General features: G+C 62.7%; 1 protein-coding gene across 1 annotated transcript in view; it reads left to right on the forward strand.

Moving 5' to 3' along the window:
- Nucleotides 1–246: 246 nt before the first annotated feature.
- Nucleotides 247–27,642, forward strand: part of znf341 (zinc finger protein 341) — a 68,314-nt gene continuing 40,918 nt past the window's right edge. Inside the window, 3 exon segments of the mRNA XM_072515286.1 lie at nucleotides 247–361; nucleotides 15,269–15,378; nucleotides 26,223–26,417. Coding sequence (XP_072371387.1) covers nucleotides 331–361; nucleotides 15,269–15,378; nucleotides 26,223–26,417 — 336 coding nt within the window. The 5' untranslated portion in view covers nucleotides 247–330.

A 27,642-nucleotide genomic window follows, 5' to 3' on the forward strand; every position in this document is an offset into this window, starting at 1 on the left:
CGCACAGTCACCTAGGGTCGGAATTGAACCCGGGTCTCTGGCGTTGTGAGGCAGAGGTACTAACCACTGCGCCATCGTAATGTTATTTTATTTTTGGGGGAATCTGAAATGATTCTCTCTCCTTTTGTGGAGAGTATAAGTTGGGAGTGTTGGGGGAAGAGTGGGCTGGGGCTGCGAGCTCCCCCTGCAGGGGCCCTGCTCCACTGCCAGTGAGGATTGTGCGGCCGGCTGCTCCCTCTGGCGGACAGGCGGCTCGCTGCAGCCAGGGAGCATTTCTGCTTCTTCCATTTCCCATCGTCCCAGCCTCAAACACAACAAGAGAAGCTGCAAATGGCGCAAGCAATTTTCGAGGCGTTGGCAGGTAACAAAATGCACCATTTGCCACCTTTCTAGCAGCGGTCCTTCACCCCGGGGCATTGCATTTGGCATTCGGACGCTGCCCCGTTGCAATGCCGCGCCTTTGGCCATTTTTCCCAATTTGCTGCAATGTCCACAGCTGGAGGCTATTGTCCCGCAATTTGGGGGATTTTCCCCCTCCGGCGCCCTTTCCCCGCCCGGTCCCGGCTTTGGGATTGGAGCCGGTTACGGTGGCGGCGAGGAAGCGGGGGTTTGGCAGCCTGGCAGGCAGCAGCTTCCCCCGGGGGAGAAGCCCTGGAACAGCAGCAGCCAGAGGAATGGCAGCTGGGAGGAGGGTCAGGGCTTGTTGGAAAAGCCACTCAGCTTTTCAAAAAAAACTAGCAGGCAAAGAGAGAGGAGAGAGAGAGCAAGTTCCCTGCTCACCTCTCTGGGTTGCAAAGGCTGCATTAGAAATACAGATGGACACTGAGAATTGATACAGTCAATGTATCAGCTGCTGGCTACAGTGCATTTTGCCACTGTGTTGTTTATAAAAGAAACCATCTGGGATTGAAGGTGAACCTGCCACAGAAACAGGGGGTTTAGCTTGGACAGGGGCAGTGTTTATCTGATGATGACAGAGAAAGATCACACTGGACACAAACCCCCTTCGTTAGGCTGTCTCCCAAAGGCGATGAGACAGGCGAGGGTGCCAGGCACCCTGGGCAGCGGTTTGGGAGACTTTGTGTAAGAGGCAAGTAAGTGGTTGTTGCTGTTGAAAAGGACATTCGGACAACCCTGCTTCGCAAAAACACAATTCTCAAACCTCCAGAGCGAGAGAGCTGAACTTCTCCAGATAGAGTTCTGGGACGCGATTCTCCGACACCGCGCCGGTTGGGAGAATCGCCGATCGCGCCAGTTTTCCCCGCGACGCCCTCCCGCGAGTCTCCCAAGCGGCGAGATCGGCCCCGTCGAGTTCTGCAGGGCGGAGAATCGCCCGAGACACCCAAAATGGCGATTCTCCGCTACGCCCGCTTTTCTCTGGCCCGGATGGGCCGAAGTCCCGACGCTGTGACCCCAGTTCAGGGTGTGGGAGGGGGGGTGTGTGGGAGGGGGGGTGTGTGGGAGGGGGGGTGTGTGGGAGGGGGGGTGTGTGGGAGGGGGTTGAGGGGGGTGGGGGGAGTGGAGGTGGGAGGGGGGTTGAGGAGGGAGGGGGGTGGGGGGGAGTGGAGGTGGAGGGGGGAGTGGAGGTGGGAGGGGGGTTGAGGGAGAGGGTGGGAGGGGATTGAGGGGAGAGGGGGGGTTGAGGGGGGAGGGAGAGGGTGGAGGGGGGGTTGAGGGAGAGGGTGGGAGGGGGGGTTGAGGGAGAGGGGGGGTTGAGGGAGAGGGTGGGAGGGGGGGTTGAGGGAGAGGGGGGTTGAGGGAGAGGGTGGGAGGGGGGGTTGAGGGAGAGGGTGGGAGGGGGGGTTGAGGGAGAGGGTGGGAGGGGGGGTTGAGGGAGAGGGTGGGAGGGGGGTTGAGGGAGAGGGTGGAGGGGGGGTTGAGGGAGAGGGTGGGAGGGGGGTTGAGGGAGAGGGGGGTTGAGGGAGAGGGGGGGTTGAGGGAGAGGGTGGGAGGGGGTTGAGGGAGAGGGTGAGGGGGGGTGAGCGAGGGAGTGGAGGGGGGTTGAGGGAGTGGAGGGGGGTTGAGGGAGTGGAGGTGGAGGGGGGTTGAGGGAGTGGAGGGGGGTTGAGGGAGTGGAGGTGGAGGGGGGTTGAGGGAGTGGAGGTGGGGGGAGGGAGGGAGGGAGAGTGGAGGTGGGAGGGAGAGTGGAGGTGGGAGGGAGAGTGGAGGTGGGAGGGAGAGTGGAGGTGGGAGGGGGTGGGGGAGTGAGTGGAGGTGGGGGAGCATGTGGAGGTGGGAGGGGGGTGGGGGGTGATGGGGGAGCGAGTGGAGGGGGGAGGGAGTGGAGGTGGGAGGGAGGGAGGGGGTGGAGGTGGGAGGGAGGGGGTGGAGGTGGGAGGGAGGGGGTGGACGTGGGAGGGGGCTGAGTGGAGGGGGGTGAGTGGAGGTGGGAGGGGGGTGAGGGGAGGGGGGTGAGGGGAGGGGGGTGAGGGTGGGAGGGGGGTGAGTGGAGGAGGGGGGGTGAGGGAGGGAGTGGAGGCGGGAGGAGGGGTTGAGGGAGGGGGTGGGAGGGGGTGAGGGAGGGAGTGGAGGTGGGAGGGCGGGTTGAGGGAGGTGGTGGGAGGGGGTAAGGGAGAGTGTGGAGGTGGGAGGGACGGTGTGGAGGTGGGAGGGGGGTCAGGGAGGGAGTGGAGGTGGGAGGGGAGTGGAGGTGGGAGGGAGGGGGTTGAGTGGAGGTGGGAGGGGGCTGAGTGGAGGTGGGAGAGGGGGTGAGTGGAGGTGGGAGGGGGGTGAGGTTGGGAGGGGGGGTGAGTGGAGGTGGGAGGGGGCTGAGGGTGGGAGGGGGGGTGAGTGGAGGTGGGGGGGGTGAGGGAGGGAGTGGAGGCGGGAGGGGGGGTTGAGGGAGTGGAGGTGGGGGGGTGAGGGAGGGAGTGCAGATGGGAGGGGGGGTTGAGGGAGGTGGTGGGAGGGGGGTAAGGGAGAGTGTGGAGGTGGGAGGGGGGTCAGGGAGGGAGTGGAGGTGGGAGGGGGGGTTGAGGGAGAGGGTGGGAGGGGGGTGAGCGAGGGTGTGGAGGTGGGAGGGGGTGAGCGAGGGAGTGGGGGTGAGCGAGGGAGTGGAGGTGGGGGAGGGAGAGTGTGGAGGGGGGGTGAGGGAGGGAGAGTGCAGGTGGGAGGGGGGTGAGGGAGAGTGTGGAGGGGGGGTGAGGGAGGGAGAGTGCAGGTGGGAGGGGGGTGAGGGAGAGTGTGGAGGGGGGGTGAGGGAGGGAGAGTGCAGGTGGGAGGGGGGTGAGGGAGAGTGTGCAGGTGGGAGGGGGGTGAGGGAGAGTGTGCAGGTGGGAGGGGGGGTGAGGGAGAGTGTGCAGGTGGGAGGGGGGTGAGGGAGAGTGTGGAGGGGGGGTGAGGGAGGGAGAGTGCAGGTGGGAGGGGGGTGAGGGAGAGTGTGGAGGGGGGGTGAGGGAGGGAGAGTGCAGGTGGGAGGGGGGTGAGGGAGAGTGTGCAGGTGGGGGGGGGGTGAGGGAGAGTGTGCAGGTGGGAGGGGGGGTGAGGGAGAGTGTGCAGGTGGGAGGGGGGTGAGGGAGAGTGTGCAGGTGGGAGGGGGGTGAGGGAGAGTGTGCAGGTGGGAGGGGGGTGAGGGAGAGTGTGGATGGTGTCGTCCATCCGCGGATGCCACAGGTCAGCCGCCCTGATATGGCAGGACGGTGAGGAGGACACGGCCGCAGGCTGTTGTGTGGCTGATGGACACAGGCGACTGGCACACTGGTGAGGAGGACGGTGTGAACTGACCGTTGGTCGCAGACAGTGACCAGGGGTTAGGCTGGCTGCGTGTCTGCAGCGCGACCAGGCCACCGGGGCACACAGGTATCCCATGCCACCCGGCTGCCGAGGTGTGGAAGAACCTCTGTGTAACATGTCGTTTCTCTGCCCCCCACCACCCTCCTGCAGGTCACCATGTATGCCAACCAGACAGTGATGTTCACTGCCGTGGTTGGAGCCGCAGCTCTGCAGGTGGCCATCCGGCAGCGTAGAGTCAGACGGCCCACAGTGGCTGCAGATGCAGTGGTTGCTGCTGCAGCAGAGGGGATGGCCGTGGAGTGGCCCGTCGTCGCCGCGCAGGCTGCAGGTGCTCAGGGCCGGAATGTCCAGGGGGGTGCCGAGGGGAACATTGACCCCCAGACGGTTAGGAATGCACAGGATGTGGGCACTGATATCGAAGTGCATGAAGGGGGAGGAGGAGGAGCCACTGATGGTGGTGCCAGGGCGCCACAGGCGGCCAGCAAGACCTAGGGTGTACCGTGACCGAATGTCGTTCGAGGCCCTACCAGACATTACATGCAGGAGGCGACTACGGTTCAGCAGGGAGACGGTTGCACATATATGCCACCTCGTGGCGCACCTCGCACCACGTGGAACGGGTGGAGGACACGCTATACCGGTCTCCGTCAAGGTGACGGTGGCCCAAACCTTTTACGCTACCGGTTCCTTCCAGGCGCCGAGCGGGGACCTATCCGGGGTATCACAGGCATCGGTCCACAGGTGCATCCGGGTCGTGACCGACGCCTTGTACGCCATCGCGGACAGGTACATTAAATACCCCGAGGACCGAGCACAGCAGGAAGCACGGGCACGTGGATTCGCCAAGGTGGCCGGGATACCAATGGTCCAGGGTGTCATTGATGGTGTGCACATCCCCATGCACCTGCCTGCAGACAGCAGGGAAGTGTTCATGAACAGGAAGGGCGCATACTCCATGAACATTCAGGTGGTGTGCGACCCCCACATGAAGATCATGCACGTGTGCGCAAGGTACCCCGGGAAGTGTGCATGACACCTACATTCTGGCACAGTCGTTCATCCCCACAATGTTCGATGGATGCCCCCCCCCGCCCCCCCCCCCCCCCGGCTGAGGGGCTGGTTGCTGGGCGACAAGGGCTATCCATTGAGGTCATGGCTGCTGACGCCAATACGGAGGCCTCAGACCAACGCGGAGAGCCTATACAACGAGGCACATGCAGCAACCGGGGGTGTGGTGCAGCGGTGCTTCGGGCTGCTGAAGATACGCTTCAGATGCCTGGACCAACCAGGAGGGGCCCTGCAGTACCATCCCGACAGGGTCGGTCGCATGGTTGTGGTCTGCTGTGCGCTGCACAACATTGCCATGCAGAGGGGAGATGCCCTGGTGGAGGAGCCGGAGGGAGGACCCGACGGCACCGGAGCCAACGTAAAACGAGGGGGAGGAGGAGGATGCGGAGGTGAGGATGATGCGCGCGATCAGGGGTGGGGGAGGGGTGCAGGACGCAGACACTGCCCGCCTGCTCGTTACGTCCAGGAGGCTGCGCGACGGCACCGCCGCGGACAGCGGGCACGCGACGCGTTGGTGGCCGCACGGTTCACGCACCGTGGGAGAGGGATTCGCTGAACACTGCCACTTGTACCGTCACTCCTGTACACGGGTACCACACAGCACCCCCCCTCCGCACTGCGTACACAGCACCAATTCCACATCACCCTACCACTGCGGCACTACGGGATTGCACTGCATTGATGATTGTGTAAGCGGGTATGATCAGTGCCATGTTGAATGATGACAGCCCACTCTGCGATGAGCTGTGAGCTGAGATTCGCCAGCCAAGGTCTGACTCATGGCTATAGCTGAACCATCCACCCCGGTGGTCACAGCCTTCGTCATGGACACTTCATCACGGGCCCGTGTGGGGTAGCTGGCGTCGGAGTGGCGAGGATTACGTTTGTCCGATTTTGGAGGCGGGGGGAAAGGAACAGCACATCCGGCACCGACGTTGAACCGCTCGTAAACCCCAGCGCCACTCGGTCACCCTCACCAGCCCCCTGGCACCGGACATAGCGCAAAGTCTTACAAGTTAAGTGCAACAGTGAGTTTAATTTTCAAATTCACATACAGATGCCCTACCCCCTACAACTAAACTGTGCCCTGCACCCGTGCCGACTTACTATGTTTGTAACTTATTTGCCTTACGGGCCCTACCACTACGTCTAGGTGTCCTCCCCAGATGGTACAGCAGGAGTGGAGGCGGACTGCTGAGACTCACGCCCTGCGACATGGCTCCCTGTCGGCACGCGTTTCCTGGGTCGGCCCGGCTTCGATGGGCCAGGCTGCTCTGCGGGCGTGCTGGATGGCGTGGTGCCACCCTGTCCTGCCCACTGACCACCAGATGTGCCAGGGATGGAACGGGGGGAGACAGAGTGTGCCGGGACGTCCCTTGCTGGAGGTACCGGGACGGCCCCAGAACCTCCTCCACCCCTCGGGGAGCCCGGTGGCCCCCGGGCCTCACTGTGGGACGGAGATGCGATTGGAGACATGCCCCGTCGCACCACCGACACCTGGCACTGCCAGTTCCTGGAGGCCTGCAGGCGGCATCGACCACGGACTGTGTGGCCGTTCTCTGTGCGTCATCGTCACTGTCCGTCCTGTGCCCCTCAGTATTGTCTCTGTCCGTCCTCTGTGCGTCCCCCTCCAGCGGACTGAGAGGATGGCCCTCCTGTCCGACCTCCTGCCACCTCTGGCGTGGGTCCCTGGGTGCGGTTGAGGTTGCAGATGGTCGGCTGTGTCTTGGCCGAGACGACCCTGGGCGTTCGGCGGCTGGCCCTGGGGAACACAACGATACGGGTTCGTTAGACACGCTGGGCCAGGGTGTATGGTGGTGGTGGGAGAGCTGTGTGAGGGGGGAGGGGATCGAGGGTGCAGTGGCCACAGTGTGAGGGGGGAGGGGATCGAGGGTGCAGTGGCCAGAGAGTGAGGGGGGAGAGGATCGGGGGTGCTGTGGCCAGAGGTGTGGGGGGGGAGGGGGATCGGGGGTGCAGTGGGCAGAGTGTGAGGGGGGAGGGGGATCGGGGGTGCAGTGGCCAGAGTGTGAGGGGGGAGTGGATCGGGGGTGCAGTGGGCAGAGTGTGAGGGGGGAGGGGATCGAGGGTGCTGTGGCCAGAGTGTGGGGGGGAGGGGATCGGGGGGTGCTGTGGCCAGAGTGTGGGGGGGAGGGGATCGGGGGTGCAGTGGGCAGAGTGTGAGGGGGAGGGGATCGGGGGGTGCAGTGGCCAGAGTGTGAGGGGGGAGTGGATCGGGGGTGCAGTGGCCAGAGTGTGTGGGGGGAGGGGATCGGGGGTGCAGTGGCCAGAGTGTGAGGGGGGAGGGGATCGGGGGTGCAGTGCCAGAGTGTGAGGGGGGAGTGGACTCGGGGGTGCAGTGGCCAGAGTGTGTGGGGGGAGGGGATCGGGGGTGCAGTGGCCAGAGTGTGAGGGGGGAGGGGATCGGGGTGCAGTGGCCAGAGTGTAAGGGGGGAGGGGATCGAGGGTGCAGTGGCCAGAGTGTGAGGGGGAGGGATCGGGGGTGCAGTGGCCAGAGTGTGAGGGGGGAGGGGATCGAGGGTGCAGTGGCCAGAGTGTGAGGGGGGAGGGGATCGAGGGTGCAGTGGCCAGAGTGTGAGGGGGGAGGGGATCGGGGGTGCAGTGGCCAGAGTGTGAGGGGGAGGGGATCGAAGGTGCAGTGGCCAGAGTGTGAGGGGGAGGGCTCGAGGGTGCAGTGGCCAGAGTGTGAGGGGGGAGGGGATCGAGGGTGCAGTGGCCAGAGTGTGACGGGGGAGGGGATCGAGGGTGCAGTGGCCAGAGTGTGAGGGGGGAGGGGATCGAGGGTGCAGTGGCCAGAGTGTGGTGGGGGAGGGGATCGGGGGTGCAGTAGCCAGTGTGAGGGGGAGGGGATTGAGGGTGCAGTGGCGAGTGTAGGGGGAGTGGATCGAGGGTGCAGTGGCCAGAGTGTGAGGGGGAGGGGATCGAGGGTGCAGTGGCCAGAGTGTGAGGGGGGAGGGGGATCGAGGGTGCAGTGGCCAGAGTGTGAGTGGGGAGGGGCTCGAGGTGCAGTGGCCAGAGTGTGGGGGGGGATGGGGTCGGGGGTGCAGTGGCCAGAGTGTGGGGGTGGATGGGGTCGGGGGTGCAGTGGCCAGAGTGTTGAGGGGGAGTGGATCGGGGTGCAGTGGCCAGAGTGTGGGGGGGAGGGGATCTAGGGTGCAGTGGCCAGAGTGTGACGTGGGAGGGGATCGAGGGTGCAGTGGCCAGAGTGTGAGGGGGGAGGGGATCGGGGTGCAGTGGCCAGAGTGGGAGGGGGAGGGGATCGGGGGTGCAGTGGTCAGAGTGTGAGGGGGGAGGGGATTGAGGGAGCAGTGGCCAGAGTGTGATGGGGGAGGGGATCGAGGGTGCAGTGGCCAGAGTGTGAGGGGGGAGGGGCTCGAGGGTTCAGTGGCCAGAGTGTGGGGGGGAGGGGATCGGGGGTGCAGTGGCCAGAGTGTGAGGGGGGAGGGGCTCGAGGGTGCAGTGGCCAGAGTGTGGGGGGGGAGGGGATCGGGGGGTGCAGTGGCCAGAGTGTGTGGGGGGGAGGGGATCGGGGGTGCAGTGGCCAGAGTGTGAGGGGGGAGGGGATCGGGGGTGCAGTGGCCAGAGTGTGAGGGGGAGGGGCTCGAGGGGTGCAGTGGCCAGAGTTGTGAGGGGGGATGGGATCGGGGGTGCAGTGGCCAGAGTGGGAGGGGGGAGGGGATCGGGGGTGCAGTGGCCAGAGTGTGTGGGGGGGAGGGGATCGGGGGGTGCAGTGGCCAGAGTGTGAGGGGGGAGGGGCTCGAGGGTGCAGTGGCCCAGAGTGTGGGGGGGAGGGGGATCGGGGTGCAGTGGCCAGAGTGTGAGGGGGAGGGGATCGAGGGTTCAGTGGCAGAGTGTGAGGGGGGGAGCGGCTCGAGGGTTCAGTGCCAGAGTGTGAGGGGGGAGGGGATCGGGGGTGCAGTGGCCAGAGTGTGAGGGGGGAGGGGATCGGGGGTGCAGTGGCCAGAGTGTGAGGGGGGGCGATGAGCGGTTGGGGGGTGGGAGAGGACATGCAGGGTTCTCTCACTTGCTTCTGCGCCTCCGACCTGGCATGTCGCGATCTCCTGGGTGGCGGATCCCCCCAGCGAGGTCCAGGGCCCTCTGCTCGTGAACGTTTAGGGGGTGCAGCATAGGCGAACCACCTCCGGTTCTCATACGCTCACGGGTGGTTGTGAGCTGTCTTCTCCTGGGGGGGTGGGGGGGGGGGGGGGGGGTTGGATAAAGCATCACAATTAGGCGGGTTATCATCAGGGCGAGCAGATAGAGGCTACATTAATGCTGGGTGGGGGGGACAGTTGGAGCCACGCCATGGCATCTCTCCAGGGGGGGTCCCGGTGCTCATGTGGGTCGAGTACAACATTGTGCACCCTGAACCCCCCCCCGCCCCAACGTCCGCCCCCTCGTGGCCCATACGCCATGGGGGGAGGGCGGGGGGGTTGTTACCCGGGGGCACCCTCATGGCACTTACCCTGGCAGCCCAAGTGAGGTTGTGGAGCTTCTTCCTGCACTGCTCCCCGGCCAACGTCTTGGGCAGAGGGTGGCCCTTCGGTTTTCTACCTGATCGAGGAGGGGTGTCCAGGTCCGTGTCCCGGGAACCTCGGTGTGGCTCGTCGGGGCTCAGCCATCTCTCCTCCTTCTCCTCTCCTGGGTCCTTCCGTGTGTGCATAGCGTTATTCGGGGCGCCGCGCGCTTACGATGCTGCTTTCGCGCCGCGCCCCCCGAGTTCCTTGCGGCCTTGCTCCTAGTCCATTTCCGGGCCCGGAATCGATCGTGATCGGGGCCATTTCGCGCCGTGGGTGAAACTCGACGGCGTGGGCACTTAGTCGCGGGAGCGGAGAATCGCGCCCCTGTCCTCTGAAAGGCTCAGCATTGTTCCTTCAAATTCATTTTAAAACACATTAAAATGGAGCAACAAAGGTGCAGAATTGAAAGAGTGATTTACATTCCATGATCTACGGTGCAGAAGGAGGCCATTCGGCCCATCGGGTCCCCACTGTTCCCTGAAAGAGCACCCTACCCAAGCCCGCACCTCACCCAATCCCCGTAACCCCACCTAACCTTGGACACTAAGGGCAATTTAGCGTGGACAATCCACCCAACCTGCACATCTTTGGGCTGTGGGAGGAAACCGGAGCACTCGGAGGGAAACCCACGCACACACGGGGAGAACGTGCCGACTCCGCACAGACGGTGACCCAAGCCGGGATCGAACCCGGGTCCTGATGCTGTGACACCACAGTGCTAACCACTGCGCTACCACGCTGCCCATTCACAGCCAGGTCATGGTTCATTAGAAGTTGGGGGAGGGATAAATAGCGGTGGTGGACTGATGAAAATAGAGAGAAGTATGCAGAGAGATAGCGAATTGTTGTGGGACTGGAGGCGATTGGGGGTCCTGGTCTCCATATCTACTGACCACCAGGTGTCGTGTTTCTTGTCTTTCTCTGTCTCTGTCCTTGTCTGTGATTGGCTGTCGTGTTATGTGTGCTAATTGGTCTGTTGGTCTGTCTATCATGATGTGTGTGTGTTTGAATATCATGACACAGAACAAATTCACGACTTAACTATTTGGCTGTGAGAGTTGAGCACATGCAAATTGTCATTTAATGCTTCAGAATGAGTTGTATTTTGCTTATCATCTGAAAGTTTGTCTTAACACGGGCAGCACGGTAGCATTGTGGTTAGCACAATTGCTTCACAGCTCCAGGTCCCAGGTTCGATTCCGGCTTGGGTCACTGACTGTGCGGAGTCTGCACGTCCTCCCCGTGTGTGCGTGGGTTTCCTCCGGGTGCTCCGGTTTCCTCCCACAGTCTAAAGATGTGCAGGTTAGGTGGATTGGCCATGATAAATTGCCCTTAGTGTCCAAAATTGCCCTTGGTGTTGGGTAGGGTTTACTGGGTTATGGGGATAGGGTGGAGGTGTGGACCTTGAGTAGGGTGCTCTTTCCAAGAGCCGGTGCAGACTCTGGGCCGAATGGCCTCCTTCTGCAGTGTAAATTCTATGAAACCTAAGTGCGAGGCCATGGAGGGATTTGAAAAATAGGATGAGAATTCGAAACTAGAACCTGTCAGAGCGGGAGCTGGTCACTATTCACAATTTATTATTTTTCTATCCGAGTGTTGTCATTGGCTGGACCCTACTTGCCCAACCGGTAGTGTGGAGACTTGAACCACTGCAGTCCATATAGCGTAGGTACACCCACAGTGCAGTTAGGGAGGGAATTCTGGATTTTGACCCAGCGACAGTGAAGGAACGGTGATATATTTCCAAGGACAGAGTGGAGAGTGTTCTGCAGGTGACATGTTCCCAGGTATCTGCTACCCTTGTCCTTCTAGATGGTAGGAGGTCACAGGTTTGGAAAGTGCTAGGTGGAGACAGCTGCCATTGGGTGGTGAAAGTAATCCAATCACAGTTGACAGCCTCAGATACACAATAATGATGAGAGTTTGACTTTGAGAAAGTCTTGGTACAAATGCACTGAATGAAGCAGTTTGCTTCCGGCCCCACTGTAAACCCATTTGGTGACAGAGGTACGAATCCATCAAGGCCACATGTGTTTATTTCAGTTGCCCAACCCTCCCGAGATATTCACTCCTCCAGATTCAGCCGCTGGGATTCCCAATTTCTGTTCCCCCACCGGTGGTGGAGGATTAGGTGTCTGTGCTCCCAAGCTTTCAAACCCCCTCCCTAAATCCTCTCCTTAAAAACCGGTGACAGTACCGGAGGGGGGGGCTCCCCGGTGACAGTACCGAGGGGGGGCTCCCGGTGACAGTACCGAGGGGGGGCTCCCGGTGACAGTACCGAGGGGGGGTCCCGGTGACAGTACCGAGGGGAGGGGGTTCCCGGTGACAGTACCGAGGGGAGGGGGTTCCCGGGGACAGTACCGAGGGGGGGGGGGTCCCGGTGTCAGTACCGAGGGGGGGGGTCCCGGTGTCAGTACCGAGGGGGGGGGGTCCCGGTGACTGTACCGAGGGGGGTCCCGGCGACAGTACCGAGGGGGGTTCCCGGTGACAGTACCGAGGGGGGGGGTCCCGGTGTCAGTACCGAGGGGGGGGGGTCCTGGTGTCAGTACCGAGGGGGGGGGGTCCCGGTGACTGTACCGAGGGGGGTCCCGGTGACAGTACCGAGAGGGGGGGCTTCCGGTGACAGTACCGAGGGGGGGACTCCCGGTGACAGTACCGAGGGGGTCCCGGTGACAGTACCCAGGGGGGGGTCCCGGTGACAGTACTGAGGGTCGGGTCCCGGTGACAGTACCGAGAGGGGGGCTTCCGGTGACAGTACCGAGGGGGGACGCCCAGGTGACAGTACCGAGGGGGCGGGTCCCGGTGACAGTACCCAGGGGGGGTCCCGGTGACAGTACCGAGGGGGGGGGGGGGTCCCGGTGTCAGTACCGAGGGGGGGGGGTCCCGGTGTCAGTACCGAGGGGGGGACGCCCAGTGACAGTACCGAGGGGGCGGGTCCCGGTGACAGTACCCAGGGGGGGTCCCGGTGACAGTACTGAGGGGCGGGTCCCGGTGACAGTACTGAGGGGCGGGTCCCGGTGACATTACCGAGGGGGGTTCCCCGGTGACAGTACCGAGGGAGGGGTCCCGGTGTCAGTACCGAGGGGGGGGTCCCGGTGTCAGTACCGAGGGGGGGATTCCCGGTGACAGTACCGAAGGGGGGTTTCCCGGTGACAGTACCGAGGGGGGGGTCCCGGTGACAGTACCAAGGGGGGGGGGGGGGGTCCCAGTGACAGTACTGAGGGGGGGGGGTCCCAGGTGACAGTACTGAGGGGGGGGGGGTCCCAGTGACAGTACTGAGGGGGGGGGGTCCCAGTGACAGTACTGAGGGGGGGCCCCGGTGACAGTACAGAGGGGGGGGGGTCCCCGGTGACAGTACAGAGGGGGGGGGGGGTCCCGGGGATAGTACAGAGGGGAGGGGTCCCGGTGACAGCACCGAGGGGTGGTCCCGGTGACAGTACAGAGTGGGGGGGGGGTCCCGGTGACAGTACAGAGGGGGGGGGGTCCCGGTGATAGTACAGAGGGGGAGGGGTCCCGGTGACAGCACCGAGGGGTGGTCCCCGGTGACAGTACTGAGGGGGGGGCTATACTGCCTAAGGCCCCGTCCTTCTGCTCGGTGAATGGCTCAATCTCAAAGAGCAGCAAAGATGTTCCTGGTGCCCAGACAATGATCATCACTTTGGCCCTGTGCTCACATCACACTGCTGTCTGTGAACTCTTGCTGTGCACAGGTTCGCTGTTTCCGAGTTAGTAAAAAAGAACCGATTAAGCTGCTTGAACAGGTCACAGCCAGTGCTCAGACCTTCAAAGATGTGCAGGGTTAGGTGGATTGGCCCTGCTAAATTGCCCTTAGTGTCCAAAAAAGGTTAGGTGGGGTTATGGGTGTGGCGATAGGGTGGAGGTGTAGGCTAGGCTAGGGTGCTCTTTCCAAGGGCCGGTGCAGACCCGATGGGCCGAATGGCTTCCTTCTGCACTGTAAAGTCTATGATTCTTTTTGAAGGATCACAGAATGTTTTGACTGGCTGCAGGGCACTATATCAATGCAACGTGTTAAAACATTACCCTCACATTGATTCAGCACCCCCTGGGTAGAGGGGAGTGGTACTTCCCAGATTCAGCCTCCTCTGAGTAGAGGGCAGTGGTACCTCCCAGATTCAGCACCCCCCTGGGCAGAGGGGAGTGGTACCTTCCAGATCAGCACCCCCTGGGTCGAGGGCAGTGGTACCTCCCAGATTCAGCACCCTCTAGGTTGAGGCAGTGGTACCTCCCAGATTCAGCACCCCCTGGGTAGAGGGCAGTGGTACCTCCCAGATTCAGCACCCCCTGGGTAGAGGGCAGTGGTACCTCCCAGATTATCCAGCACCCCCTGGGTAGAGGGCAGTAGTATCTCCCAGATTCAGCACCCCCCTGGATAGAAGGCAGTGGTACCCTCCCAGAATCAGCACCCCCCTCGGTAGAGGGCAGTGGTACCTCCCAGATTCAGCAACCCCTGGGTAGAAAGCAATGGTACCTCCCAGATTCAGCACCACCTGGGTACAGGGCAGTGATACCTCCCAGAATCAGAACAGCCTGGGTACAGGGCAGTGGTACCTCCCAGATTCTACACCCCCCATGGTACAGGGCAGTGGTACCTCCCAGATTCTACACCCCCATGGTACAGGGCAGTGGTACCTCCCAGATTCTACACCCACTGGGTAGAGGGGCAGTGGTACCTCCCAGATTCAGCACCCCCTGGGTAGAGAGCACTGGTACCTCCCAGATTCTACACCCCCTGGGTACAGGGCAGTGATACCCTCCCAGATTCAGCACCCCCTGGGTAGAGGGCAGTGGGTATCTCCCAGATTCAGCACCCCCTGGGTACAGGGCAGTGGTACCTCCCAGATTCAGCACCCCCTCGGTAGAGGGCAGTGGTACCTCCCAGATTCAGCAACCCCTGGGTAGAAAGCAATGGTACCTCCCAGATTCAGCACCACCTGGGTACAGGGGCAGTGATACCTCCCAGAATCAGAACAGCCTGGGTAGAGGGCAGTGGTACCTCCCAGATTCTACACCCCCATGGTACAGGGCAGTGGTACCTCCCAGATTCTACACCCACTGGGTAGAGGGCATTGGTACCTCCCAGATTCAGCACCCCCTGGGTAGAGGGCACTGGTACCTCCCAGGATTCTACACCCCCTGGGTACAGGGCAGTGGGTACCTCCCAGATTCAGCACCCCCTGGGTAGAGGGCAGTGGTACCTCCCAGATTCTGCACTCCCTGGGTACAGGGCAGTGGTACCTCCCAGATTCAGCACCCCCTGGGTAGAGGGCAGTGGTACCTCCCAGATTCAGCACCCCCTGGGTACAGGGCAGTGGTACCTCCCAGATTCATCACCCTCTGGGTAGAGGGCAGTGGTACCTCCCAGATTCAGCACCCCCTGGGCAGAGGGGAGTGGTACCTCCCAGATTCAGCACCCCCTGGGTAGAGGGCAGTGGTACCTTCCCAGATTCAGCACCCCCTGGGTAGAGGGCAGTGGTACCTCCCAGATTCAGCACCCTCCGGGGTAGAGGGCAGTGGTACCTCCCAGATTCAGCACCCCCTGGGTAGGGGGCAGTGGTACCTCCCAGATTCTACTCCCCCTTCAAAGTCAAACGATCATTTTGGGTGTATCTGAGGCCACCGGCTTTGATTGGATTACTTCTCCACCAATGGCAGCTGTCTTTACCTCCCAGACATGAAGGTTTAAAGTTGACCGTTTCAGTGACAGTGAACAAAGAACAAAGAACAAAGAAATGTACAGCACAGGAACAGGCCCTTCGGCCCACCAAGCCCGTGCCGACCATGCTGCCCGTCTAAACTACAATCTTCTACACTTCCGGGCTCCGTATTCCTCTATTCCCATCCTATTCATGTATTTGTCAAGATGCCCCTTAAACGTCACTATGGTAAACCATTGTTTTCCCCCCCAACAGGAATGGACAATCAAACCGTTTTGGCCGTTCAGTCGTTGCTGGACAGCCAGGGATCAGTGACAGACCCGTCAGCTCACAGTGTGACCAACAGCAGCATCCAGCCAGCCATGGTGAGTCTTGTTAGTGGGGAGCAAAGTTCTCCATTCTGAAGCACATTGGGGTCAGGGAGTGCGATCAGGTGGCGGAGGATCAAACGTCCATCACGGGGTTGGGCAGGGAGGGATGTTAAATCCAATAATGACAAAGAAAGCAGTCTGAAACTTGTCATTTACCTGATATTTATTCCCCGAGCACTTCAACAGAATAACAACCTACATCTGCTTTCCCCCCCCCCACACCCAAACTGTCCAGCTGCGTCCATTTACACCCCAATCCGGCTGCATTTCTACTGAACCAGTGACCATTGCCTTTAACCACATCATAAGAACATAAGAACTAGGAGCAGGAATAGGCCATCTGGCCCTCGAGCCTGCTCCGCCATTCACTGAGATCATGGCTGATCTTTTGTGGACTCAGCTCCACTTTCGGCCCGAACACCATAACCCTTAATCCCTTTATTCTTCAAAAAACTATCTATCTTTATCTTAAAAACATTTAATGAAGGAGCCTCTACTGCTTCACTGGGCAAGGAATTCCATAGATTCACAACCCTTTGGGTGAAGAGGTTCCTCCTAAACTCAGTCCTAAATCTACTTCCCCTTATTTTGAGGCTATGCCCCCTAGTTCTGCTTTCACCCGCCAGTGGAAACAACCTGCCCGCATCTATCCTATCTATTCCCTTCATAATCTTATATGTTTCTATAAGATCCCCCCCTCATCCTTCTAAATTCCAACGAGTACAGTCCCAGTCTACTCAACCTCTCCTCATAATCCAACTCCTTCAACTCTGAGATTAACCTAGTGAATCTCCTCTGCACACCCTCCAATGCCAGTACGTCCTTTCTCAAGTAAGGAGACCAAAACTGAACACAATACTCCAGGTGTGGCCTCACTAACACCTTATACAATTGCAGCAGAACCTCCCTAGTCTTGAACTCCATCCCTCTAGCAATGAAGGACAAAATTCCATTTGCCTTCTTAATCACCTGTTGCACCTGTAAACCAACTTTTGCGACTCATGCACTAGCACACCCAGATCTCTCTGCACAGCAGCATGTTTTAATATTTTTATCATTTAAATAATAATCCTTTTGCTGTTATTCCCTACCCAAAATGGATAACCTCACATTTGTCAACATTGTATTCCATCTGCCAGACCCTAGCCCATTCACTTAGCCTATCCAAATCCCTCTGCAGACTTCCAGTATCCTCTGCACTTTTTGCTTTACCACTTATCTTAGTGTCGTGTGTAAATGTGAACAGTTGTGGGCCCAATACTGATCCCTGAGGGACACCACTAGCTACTGATTGCCAACCAGAGAAACACCCATGAATCCCCCACTCTTTGCTTTCTATTAATTAACCAATCCTTTATCCATGCTACTACTTTCCCCTTAATGCCATGCATCTTTATCTTATGCAACAACCTTTTGTGTGGCACCTTGTCTAAGGCTTTCTGGAAATCCAGATATACCACATCCATTGGCTCCCCGTTATCTACCGCACTGTTAATGTCCCTCAAAAAATTCCACTAAATTAGTTAGGCACGACCTGCTCTTTATGAACCCATGCTGCGTCTGCCCAATGGGACAATTTCCATCCAGATGCCTCGCTATTTCTTCCTTGATGATAGATTCCAGCATCTTCCCTACTACTGAAGTTAAGCTCACTGCGTATAATTACCCACTTTCTGCCTACTCCTTTTTTAAACAGTGGTGTGACGTTTGCTAATTTCCAATCCGCCGGGACCACCCCAGAGTCTAGTGAATTTTGGTAAATTATCACTAGTGCATTTGCAATTTCCCCTAGCCATCTCTTTTAGCACTCTGGGATGCATTCCATCAGGTCAGGAGGACTTGTCTACCTTTAGCCCCATTAGCTTGCCATCACTACCTCCTTGGTGATAACAATCCTCTCAAGGTCCTCACCTGTCATAGCCTCATTTCCATCAGTCACTGGCATGTTATTGTGTCTTCCACTGTGAAGACCGACCCAAAAAACCTGTCAGTTCCTCAGCCATTTCCTCATCTCCCATTTATTAAATCTCCCTTCTCATCCTCCAAAGGACAAATATTTACCTTAGCCACTCTTTTAAGTTTATTTATTTGTAGAAACTTTTACTATCTGTTTTTATATTCTGAGGCAAGTTTACTCTCATAATCTATCTTTATAGCTTTTTTTAGTAGGTTTCTGTTGCCCCCCTCAAGATTTCCCAGTCCTCTAGTCTCCCACTGATCTTTGCTACTTTGTATGTTTTTTCCTTCAATTTGTTACTCTCCCTTATTTCCTCAGATATCCACGGTCGATTTTCCCTCTTTTTACCGTCCTTCCTTTTTGTTGGTATAACCTTTGCTGAGCACTGTGAAAAATCACTTGGAAGGTTCTCCACTGGTCCTCAACTTGTTTCACCATAAAGTCTTTGCTCCCAGTCTACCTTAGCTAGTTCTTCTCTCATCCCCATTGTAATCTCCTTTGTTTAAGCACAAAATACTAGTGCTTGATTTTACCTTCTCACCCTCCATCTGTATTTTAAATTCCACCATATTGTGATCGCTCCTTCCGAGAAGATCCCTAACTATGAGATCCTGAATCAATCCTGTCTCATTACACAGGACCAGATCTAGGACCTCTTGTTCCCTCGTAGGTTCCATTACAGACTGTTCTAGGAAACTATCGCGGATACATTCTATAAAACTCCTCCTCAAGGAGGCCTCCTGCCTTGACCGACCTGGTTAAACCAATCGACATGTAGATTAAAATCCCCATGATAACTGCTGTACCATTTCTACATGCATCTGTTATTTCTTTTTTATTGCCTGCCCCACCATAATGTTACTATTTGGTGGCCTATAGACTACTCCTATCAGTGACTTTTTCGCCTTACTATTCCTGATTTCCACCAAATGGATTCAACCTTATCCTCCATAGCACCGATGTCATCCCTTACTGTTGCCCGGATGTCATCCTTAATAACAGAGCTACACCACCTCCCTTACCATCCACTCTGTCCTTCCGAATAGTTTGATACCCTTGGATATTTAACTCCCAGTCGTGATCATCCTTTAACCATGTTTCAGTAGTGGCCACTAAATCATAGTCATTCACGATGATTTGCGCCATCAACTCATTTGCCTTATTCCGAATACTACGCGCATTCAGGTAAAGTACACTTATGTTGGCTTTTTTACCTCTATTCTGAATCTTAACACCTCGATCAGTAACCTCTCCTAAGTTATATTTCTTCTTAACCTTTCTCCTAATTTTCTTTGTCGTTGAACCCATATCTTCATGTAACAATCTGCCGCGTCGCTTACCATTAATGTTTTCACTTCCCGTTTTATTCCTTTTAGTATTCCTGGTCCTATTCACTGAGCTCCCCTCAGTCACTGTACCTTGCACTGTCGCCATTTTTAATTTTTGACTATGGCCTCTCTGCCTTACACTTTCCCCCTTACTACCTTTTGTTTCTGTCCTTGTTTTACTACCTTCCAACTTCCTGCATCGGTTCCCATCCCCTTGCCACATTAGTTTAAACTCTCTCCAACAGCTCTAGCAAACACCCCCCCCTAGGACATCGGTTCCAGTCCTGCCCAGGTGCAGACCGTCCGGTTTGTACTGGTCCCACCTCCCCCAGAACCGGTTCCAATGTCCCAGGAATTTGAATCCCTCTCTCTTGCACCATCTCTCGAGCCACGCATTCATCCTATCTATCATGACATTCCGACTCTGACTAGCTCGTGGCACTGGTAACAATCCTGAGATTACTACCTTTGAGGTCCTACTTTTTAGTTGAACTCCTAACTCCATAAATTCAGCTTGTAGGACCTCTTCCCGTTTTTTAACCTATATCATTGGTGCCTATGTGCACCACGACATCTGGCTGTTCACCCCTCCCCCCCAGAATGTCCTGCAACCGCTCCGAGACATCCTTGACCCTTGCACCAGGGAGGCAACATACCATCCTGGAGTCTCGATTGTGTCCGCAGAACCGCCTGTCTATTCCCCTTATGATTGAGTCCCCTATCACTATGGCCCTGCCATTCTTCTTCCTGCCCAGCTGTGCAGCAGAGCCAGCCACGGTGCCATGAACCTGGCTGCTGCTGCCTTCCCCTGGTGAGCCATCTCCCTCAACAGTATCCAAAGCGGTATATGTGTTTTGCAGGGAGATGACCGCAGAGGACACCTGCACTGCCTTCCTACTCTTGCGCTGTCTTTTGGTCACCCATTTTCTATCTCCCTCAGTACCTTTCGCCTGCGGTGTGACCAACTCGCTAAACGTGCTATCCACGACGTCCTCAGCATCACGGACGCTCCAAAGTGAGTCCACTCGCAGCTCCAGAGCCGTCAAGCGGTCTAACAGGAGCTGCAACTGGACACGCTTCTTGCACGTGAAGGAGTCAGGGACAGTGGACGTGTCCCTGAGCTCCCACATCGCACACGAGGAGCATGACACGGGTCTGAGATCTCCTGCCATGTCTTAAACCTTCGGTTAACTTCAACAATTACAATTTACCAAAAAAGTTTCAATAAATAAATAAACAACGAAGAAAAAAATGTATCAATATACCAATAAAAAGAAAACAGAAACACTACTTACCAGTCACTGACCCCGAGCCTTCCTCTTGATCTTCACATGATGTGGCGATGCGGTTGGACTGGGGTGAGCACAGTAAGAAGTCTTACAACACCAGGTTAAAGTCCAACAGGTTTGTTTCGATGTCACTAGCTTTTGGATCGCTGCTCCTTCCTCAGGCGAATGAAGAGGTAGGTTCCAGAAACATATGTATAGACAAATTCAAAGTGCCCCTCCCCCTCCCCCCGCCTCCCCCTCCCCTCGCCTCCCCCTCCCCTCGCCTCCCCCTCCCCTCGCCTCCCCCTCCCCTCGCCTCCCCCTCCCCTCGCCTCCCCCTCCCCTCGCCTCCCCCTCCCCCCCGCCTCCCCCTCCCCCCGCCTCCCCCTCCCCCGCCTCCCCCTCCCCCGCCTCCCCCTCCCCCGCCTCCCTCTCCCCCCGCCTCCCCCTCCGCCCCGCCGCCTCCGCCTCCCCCCGCCTCCCCTCCCCCGCCTCCCCCTCCCCCGCCTCCCCCTCCCCCGCCTCCCCCTCCCCCGCCTCCCCCTCCCCCGCCTCCCCCTCCCCCGCCTCCCCCTCCCCCGCCTCCCCCTCCCCCGCCTCCCCCTCCCCGCCTCCCCCTCCGCCCCGCCTCCCCCTCCGCCCCGCCTCCCCCTCCGCCCCGCCTCCCCCTCCGCCCCGCCTCCCCTCCGCCCCGCCTCCGCCTCCGCCCGCCTCCCCCTCCGCCCCGCCTCCCCCTCGCCCCGCCTCCCCCTCCGCCCCGCCTCCCCCTCCGCCCCGCCTCCCCCTCCGCCCCGCCTCCCCCTCCGCCCCGCCTCCCCCTCCGCCCCGCCTCCCCCTCCGCCCCGCCTCCCCCTCCGCCCCGCCTCCCCTCCGCCCCGCCTCCCCTCCGCCCCGCCTCCCCTCCGCCCCGCCTCCCCTCCGCCCCGCCTCCCCTCCGCCCCGCCTCCCCCTCCGCCCCGCCTCCCCCTCCGCCCCGCCTCCCCCTCCGCCCCGCCTCCCCCGCCTCCCCTCCGCCCCGCCTCCCCCTCCGCCCGCCTCCCCCTCCGCCCCGCCTCCCCCTCCGCCCCGCCTCCCCCTCCGCCCCGCCTCCCCCTCCGCCCCGCCTCCCCCTCCGCCCCGCCTCCCCCTCCGCCCCGCCTCCCCCTCCGCCCCGCCTCCCCCTCCGCCCCGCCTCCCCCTCCGCCCCGCCTCCCCTCCGCCCCGCCTCCCCTCCGCCCGCCTCCCCCTCCGCCCCGCCTCCCCCTCCGCCCCGCCTCCCCCTCCGCCCCGCCTCCCCTCCGCCCCGCCTCCCCCTCCGCCCCGCCTCCCCCTCCGCCCCGCCTCCCCTCCGCCCCGCCTCCTCCGCCCCGCCTCCGCCCGCCTCCGCCGCTCCGCCTCCCCTCCGCTCCGCCTCCCCTCCGCTCCGCCTCCCCTCCGCCCCGCCTCCGCCTCCCCTCCGCCTCCGCCTCCCCTCCGCCCCGCCTCCGCCTCCCCCTCCGCCCCGCCTCCCCCCTCCGCCCCGCCTCCCCCTCCGCCCCGCCTCCCCCTCCGCCCCGCCTCCCCCTCCGCCCCGCCTCCCCCTCCGCCCCGCCTCCCCCTCCGCCCCGCCTCCCCCTCCGCCCCGCCTCCCCCTCCGCCCCGCCTCCCCCTCCGCCCCGCCTCCCCCTCCGCCCCGCCTCCCCCTCCGCCCCGCCTCCCCCTCCGCCCCGCCTCCCCCTCCGCCCCGCCTCCCCCTCCGCCCCGCCTCCCCCTCCGCCCCGCCTCCCCCTCCGCCCCGCCTCCCCCTCCGCCCCGCCTCCCCCTCCGCCCCGCCTCCCCCTCCGCCCCGCCTCCCCCTCCGCCCCGCCTCCCCCTCCGCCCCGCCTCCCCCTCCGCCCCGCCTCCCCCTCCGCCCCGCCTCCCCTCCGCCCCGCCTCCCCCTCCGCCCCGCCTCCCCCTCCGCCCCGCCTCCCCCTCCGCCCCGCCTCCCCCTCCGCCCCGCCTCCCCCTCCGCCCCGCCTCCCCCTCCGCCCCGCCTCCCCCTCCGCCCCGCCTCCCCCTCCGCCCCGCCTCCCCCTCCGCCCCGCCTCCCCCTCCGCCCCGCCTCCCCCTCCGCCCCGCCTCCCCCTCCCCCCTCCGCCTCCCCCTCCCCCCTCCGCCTCCCCCTCCCCCCTCCGCCTCCCCCTCCCCCCTCCGCCTCCCCCTCCCCCCTCCGCCTCCCCCTCCCCCCTCCGCCTCCCCCTCCCCCCTCCGCCTCCCCCTCCCCCCTCCGCCTCCCCCTCCCCCTCCGCCTCCCCCTCCCCCCTCCGCCTCCCCCTCCCCCCTCCGCCTCCCCCTCCCCCCTCCGCCTCCCCCTCCCCCCTCCGCCTCCCCCTCCCCCCTCCGCCTCCCCCTCCCCCCTCCGCCTCCCCCTCCCCCCTCCGCCTCCCCCTCCCCCTCCGCCTCCCCCTCCCCCCTCCGCCTCCCCCTCCCCCCTCCGCCTCCGCCTCCCCCCTCCGCCTCCGCCTCCCCCCTCCGCCTCCGCCTCCCCCCTCCGCCTCCCCCCTCCGCCTCCCCCTCCCCCCTCCGCCTCCCCCCTCCGCCTCCCCCTCCCCCCTCCGCCTCCCCCTCCCCCCTCCGCCTCCCCCTCCCCCCTCCGCCTCCCCCTCCCCCCTCCGCCTCCCCCTCCCCCCTCCGCCTCCCCCTCCGCCTCCCCCTCCGCCTCCCCTCCGCCTCCCTCCCCCCTCCCCCTCCCCCCTCCCCCTACCCCTCCTGCCCATCTCCACCCCTCCCCTTTCCATCCTCCCTCCCCCCGCCCCTCACTCCTTTTCCTGGGTAAAGAGGAGGAGCCGGTAAAGATAAACATTGACGTTTTGCTGAATTCTCTCCCCCCTACCCCGCACTCCTGCCTCTCTCCCCCCTCCCCCTCCCTCTCTCCCCCTCCCTCTCTCCCCCTCCCTCTCTCCCCTCCCTCTCTCCCCCCTCCCCCTCCCTCTCTCCCCCCTCCCCCTCCCTCTCTCCCCCCTCCCCCTCCCTCTCTCCCCCCTCCCCCTCCCTCTCTCCCCCCTCCCCCTCCCTCTCTCCCCCCTCCCCTCCCTCTCTCCCCCCTCCCCCTCCCTCTCTCCCCCCTCCCCCTCCCTCTCTCCCCCCTCCCCCTCCCTCTCTCCCCCCTCCCCCTCCCTCTCTCTCGCCCCTCTCCCTCACTCTCTCCGCTCTCTCTCCCACTATCCATCCTCCCGCTCGTCGCTCTCCCTCCCGCCCTCGCCCCTCCCTCTCTCGCCCCTCCCCCTCCCTCTCTCGCCCCTCCCCTTCCCTCTCTCGCCCCTCCCCCTCCCTCTCTCGCCCCTCCCTCACCCCTCTCCCTCGTCGCTCTCCCCCTCTCTCACCCCTCCCCCTCTCGCCCCTCCCCCTTTTCACCCCTCCCCCTCCCTCTTGCACCCCTCCCCCTCCCTCTCTCACCCCTCCCTTGACCCTCTCCCTTGTCCCTCTCCCTCTCTCCACTCCCTCCCTCCCTCTCTCACTCATCCCTCCCACTCCCTCTCTCGCCCCTCTCCCTCGTCGCTCTCCCACTCACCCTCTCTCCTCTCCCTCCCTCCCTCCCTCGCCCCTCTCCCTCTCTGCTCTCCCTCCCTCCCTGTCTCACTCATCCCCCTCCCTCCCTCTCCCCTCCCTCGCCCCTGTCCCTTGCCCCTCCCTCACCTCTCTCCCTCGTCGCTCTCCCCTCTCCCTCTCTCCTCCCCCTCCCTCCCTCACTCATCCTCCCCCTCCCTTGCCCCTCTCCCTCGTCGCTCTCCCACTCACCCTGTCTCCTCTCCCTCCCTCCGTCTCTCGCCCCACCCTCGCCCCTCTCCCTCGCCCCTCTCCCTCGCCCCTCTCCCTCGCCCCTCTCCCTCGCCCCTCTCCCTCGCCCCTCTCCCTCGCCCCTCTCCCTCGCCCCTCTCCCTCGCCCCTCTCCCTCGCCCCTCTCCCTCGCCCCTCTCCCTCGCCCCTCTCCCTCGCCCCTCTCCCTCGCCCCTCTCCCTCGCCCCTCTCCCTCGCCCCTCTCCCTCGCCCCTCTCCCTCGCCCCTCTCCCTCGCCCCTCTCCCTCGCCCTCTCCCTCGCCCCTCTCCCTCGCCCCTCTCCCTCGCCCTCTCCCTCGCCCCTCTCCCTCGCCCCTCTCCCTCGCCCCTCTCCCTCGCCCCTCTCCCTCGCCCCTCTCCCTCGCCCCTCTCCCTCGCCCCTCTCCCTCGCCCCTCTCCCTCGCCCCTCTCCCTCGCCCCTCTCCCTCGCCCCTCTCCCTCGCCCCTCTCCCTCGCCCCTCTCCCTCGCCCCTCTCCCTCGCCCCTCTCCCTCGCCCCTCTCCCTCGCCCCTCTCCCTCGCCCCTCTCCCTCGCCCTCTCCCTCGCCCCTCTCCCTCGCCCCTCTCCCTCGCCCCTCTCCCTCGCCCCTCTCCCTCGCCCCTCTCCCTCGCCCCTCTCCCTCGCCCCTCTCCCTCGCCCCTCTCCCTCGCCCCTCTCCCTCGCCCCTCTCCCTCGCCCCTCTCCCTCGCCCCTCTCCCTCGCCCCTCTCCCTCGCCCTCTCCCTCGCCTCTCCCTCGCCTCTCCCTCGCCCCTCCCTCGCCCTCCCTCGCCCCTCTCCCTCGCCCCTCTCCCTCGCCCTCTCCCTCGCCCCTCTCCCTCGCCCCTCTCCCTCGCCCCTCTCCCTCGCCCCTCTCCCTCGCCCCTCTCCCTCGCCCCTCTCCCTCGCCCCTCTCCCTCGCCCCTCTCCCTCGCCCCTCTCCCTCGCCCCTCTCCCTCGCCCCTCTCCCTCGCCCCTCTCCCTCGCCCCTCTCCCTCGCCCCTCTCCCTCGCCCCTCTCCCTCGCCCCTCTCCCTCGCCCCTCTCCCTCGCCCCTCTCCCTCGCCCCTCTCCCTCGCCCCTCTCCCTCGCCCCTCTCCCTCGCCCCTCTCCCTCGCCCCTCTCCCTCGCCCCTCTCCCTCGCCCCTCTCCCTCGCCCCTCTCCCTCGCCCCTCTCCCTCTCCCTCGCCCCTCTCCTCGCCCTCTCCCTCTCCCTCGCCCCTCTCCCTCGCCCCTCTCCCTCGCCCCTCTCCCTCGCCCCTCTCCCTCGCCCTCGCCCCTCTCCCTCGCCCTCTCCCTCGCCCCTCTCCCTCGCCCCTCTCCCTCGCCCCTCTCCCTCGCCCCTCTCCCTCGCCCCTCTCCCTCGCCCCTCTCCCTCGCCCCTCTCCCTCGCCCCTCTCCCTCGCCCCTCTCCTCGCCCCTCTCCCTCGCCCCTCTCCCTCGCCCTCTCCCTCGCCCCTCTCCCTCGCCCCTCTCCCTCGCCCCTCTCCCTCGCCCCTCTCCCTCGCCCCTCTCCCTCGCCCCTCTCCCTCGCCCCTCTCCCTCGCCCCTCTCCCTCGCCCCTCTCCCTCGCCCCTCTCCCTCGCCCCTCTCCCTCGCCCCTCTCCCTCGCCCCTCTCCCTCGCCCCTCTCCTCGCCCCTCTCCCTCGCCCCTCTCCCTCGCCCCTCTCCCTCGCCCCTCTCCCTCGCCCCTCTCCCTCGCCCCTCTCCTCGCCCCTCTCCCTCGCCCCTCTCCCTCGCCCCTCTCCCTCGCCCCTCTCCCTCGCCCCTCTCCCTCGCCCCTCTCCCTCGCCCCTCTCCCTCGCCCCTCTCCCTCGCCCCTCTCCCTCGCCCCTCTCCCTCGCCCCTCTCCCTCGCCCCTCTCCCTCGCCCCTCTCCCTCGCCCCTCTCCCTCGCCCCTCTCCTCGCCCCTCTCTCCCTCTCGCCCCTCTCCCTCGCCCCTCTCCCTCGCCCCTCTCCCTCGCCCCTCTCCCTCGCCCCTCTCCCTCGCCCCTCTCCCTCGCCCCTCTCCCTCGCCCCTCTCCCTCGCCCCTCTCCCTCGCCCCTCTCCCTCGCCCCTCTCCCTCGCCCCTCTCCCTCGCCCCTCTCCCTCGCCCCTCTCCCTCGCCCCTCTCCCTCGCCCCTCTCCCTCGCCCCTCTCCCTCGCCCCTCTCCCTCCCTCCTCTCCCTCTCTTGCCCCTCTCCCTCTCTCCTCTCCCTCCCTCCTCTCTCACTCATCCCTCCCCCTCCCTCACTCTCCCCTCCCTTGCCCCTCTCCCTCGCCTCTCTCCCTCGTCGCTCTCCCTCTCTCCTCTCCCTCCCTCCCTCCCTCTCTTGCCCCTCTCCCTCTCTCCTCTCCCTCCCTCCTCTCTCACTCATCACTCCCCCTCACTCACTCTCCCCTCCCTTGCCACTCTCCCTCGCCTCTCTCCCTCGTCGCTCTCCCCCTCTCCCTCTCTCCTCTCCCTCCCTCCTCTCTCACTCATCCCTCCCCCTCCCTCACTCTCCCCTCCCTTGCCCCTCTCCCTCTCTCACTCATCCCTCCCGCTCTCAGATGAGGACGATGTTTTCCTCTGTGGAAAGTGCAGGAAACAGTTTAACTCGCTGCAGACGTTCATCTCCCACAAACGGGATCAGTGCCAGGGCCACATCCCGTCTCTCGCCTCCGTCTCGCTGGCACCCAGCAACGCCTTCACCTCCATTCCATCGATGACCACCGTGCCGCCACCACAGCCCATCAGCCGACAGGTAAAGTGGGCGGAGCCTGAAATTGGGGTTGGGCTGAGGGACCAAATGGCTAACAGGCGGGTGGAGGAGGTTACTGCATATGTTCTGGTAACGTTTCTGACATGTCCCGATTGGGTCAGTGGGTAACATTCTCGTCTTGGGCTCAGGTGGGTTGTGGATTCAAGTCCCAAACCAGAGGGTCCGTCTTGAAAATACAGCCTACAAATCCAGCGTCGCACTGAGGGAGTGCCACACTGTCAGAGGGTCAGTGCTGAGGGAGTGCTGCACTGTCAGTGGGTCCGTACTGAGGGAGTGCCGCACTGTCAGAGGGTCAGTACTGAGGGAGTGCTGCACTGTCAGAGGGTCAGTACTGAGGGAGTGCCGCACTGTCAGAGGGTCAGTACTGAGGGAGCGCTGCACTGTCAGAGGGTCAGTACTGAGGGAGTGCTGCACTGTCAGAGGGTCAGTACTGAGGGAATGCTACACTGTTCAGAGGGTCAGTACTGAGGGAGTGCCGCACTGTCAGAGGGTCAGTGCTGAGGGAGTGCCACACTGTCAGAGGGTCAGTACTGAGGGAGTGCCGCACTGTCAGAGGGTCAGTGCTGAGGGAGTGCCGCACTGTCAGAGGGTCAGTGCTGAGGGAGTGCCACACTGTCAGAGGGTCAGTACTGAGGGAGTGCCGCACTGTCAGAGGGTCAGTGCTGAGGGAGTGCGGCACTGTCAGAGGGTCAGTACTGAGGGACTGCCGCACTGTCAGAGGGTCAGTACTGAGGGAGCGCCGCACTGTCAGAGGGTCAGTGCTGAGGGAGTGCCACACTGTCAGAGGGTCAGTACTGAGGGAGTGCCGCACTGTCAGAGGGTCAGTGCTGAGGGAGTGCTGCACTGTCAGAGGGTCAGTACTGAGGGACTGCCGCACTGTCAGAGGGTCAGTACTGAGGGAGCGCCGCACTGTCAGAGGGTCAGTACTGAGGGAGTGCTGCACTGTCAGAGGGTCAGTACTGAGGGAGCGCCGCACTGTCAGAGGGTCAGTACTGAGGGAGTGCTGCACTGTCAGAGGGTCAGTACTGAGGGAGTGCCACACTGTCAGAGGGTCAGTACTGAGGGAGCGCCGCACTGTTAGAGGGTCAGTACTGAGGGAGTGCTGCACTGTCAGAGGGTCAGTACTGAGGGAGTGCTGCACTGTCAGAGGGTCAGTACTGAGGGAGTGCTGCACTGTCAGAGGGTCAGTACTGAGGGAGTGCCGCAC

This window comes from Scyliorhinus torazame, chromosome 8 (genome assembly GCF_047496885.1).
Source record: "Scyliorhinus torazame isolate Kashiwa2021f chromosome 8, sScyTor2.1, whole genome shotgun sequence".
In the NCBI taxonomy this organism is placed as follows: domain Eukaryota; kingdom Metazoa; phylum Chordata; class Chondrichthyes; order Carcharhiniformes; family Scyliorhinidae; genus Scyliorhinus; species Scyliorhinus torazame.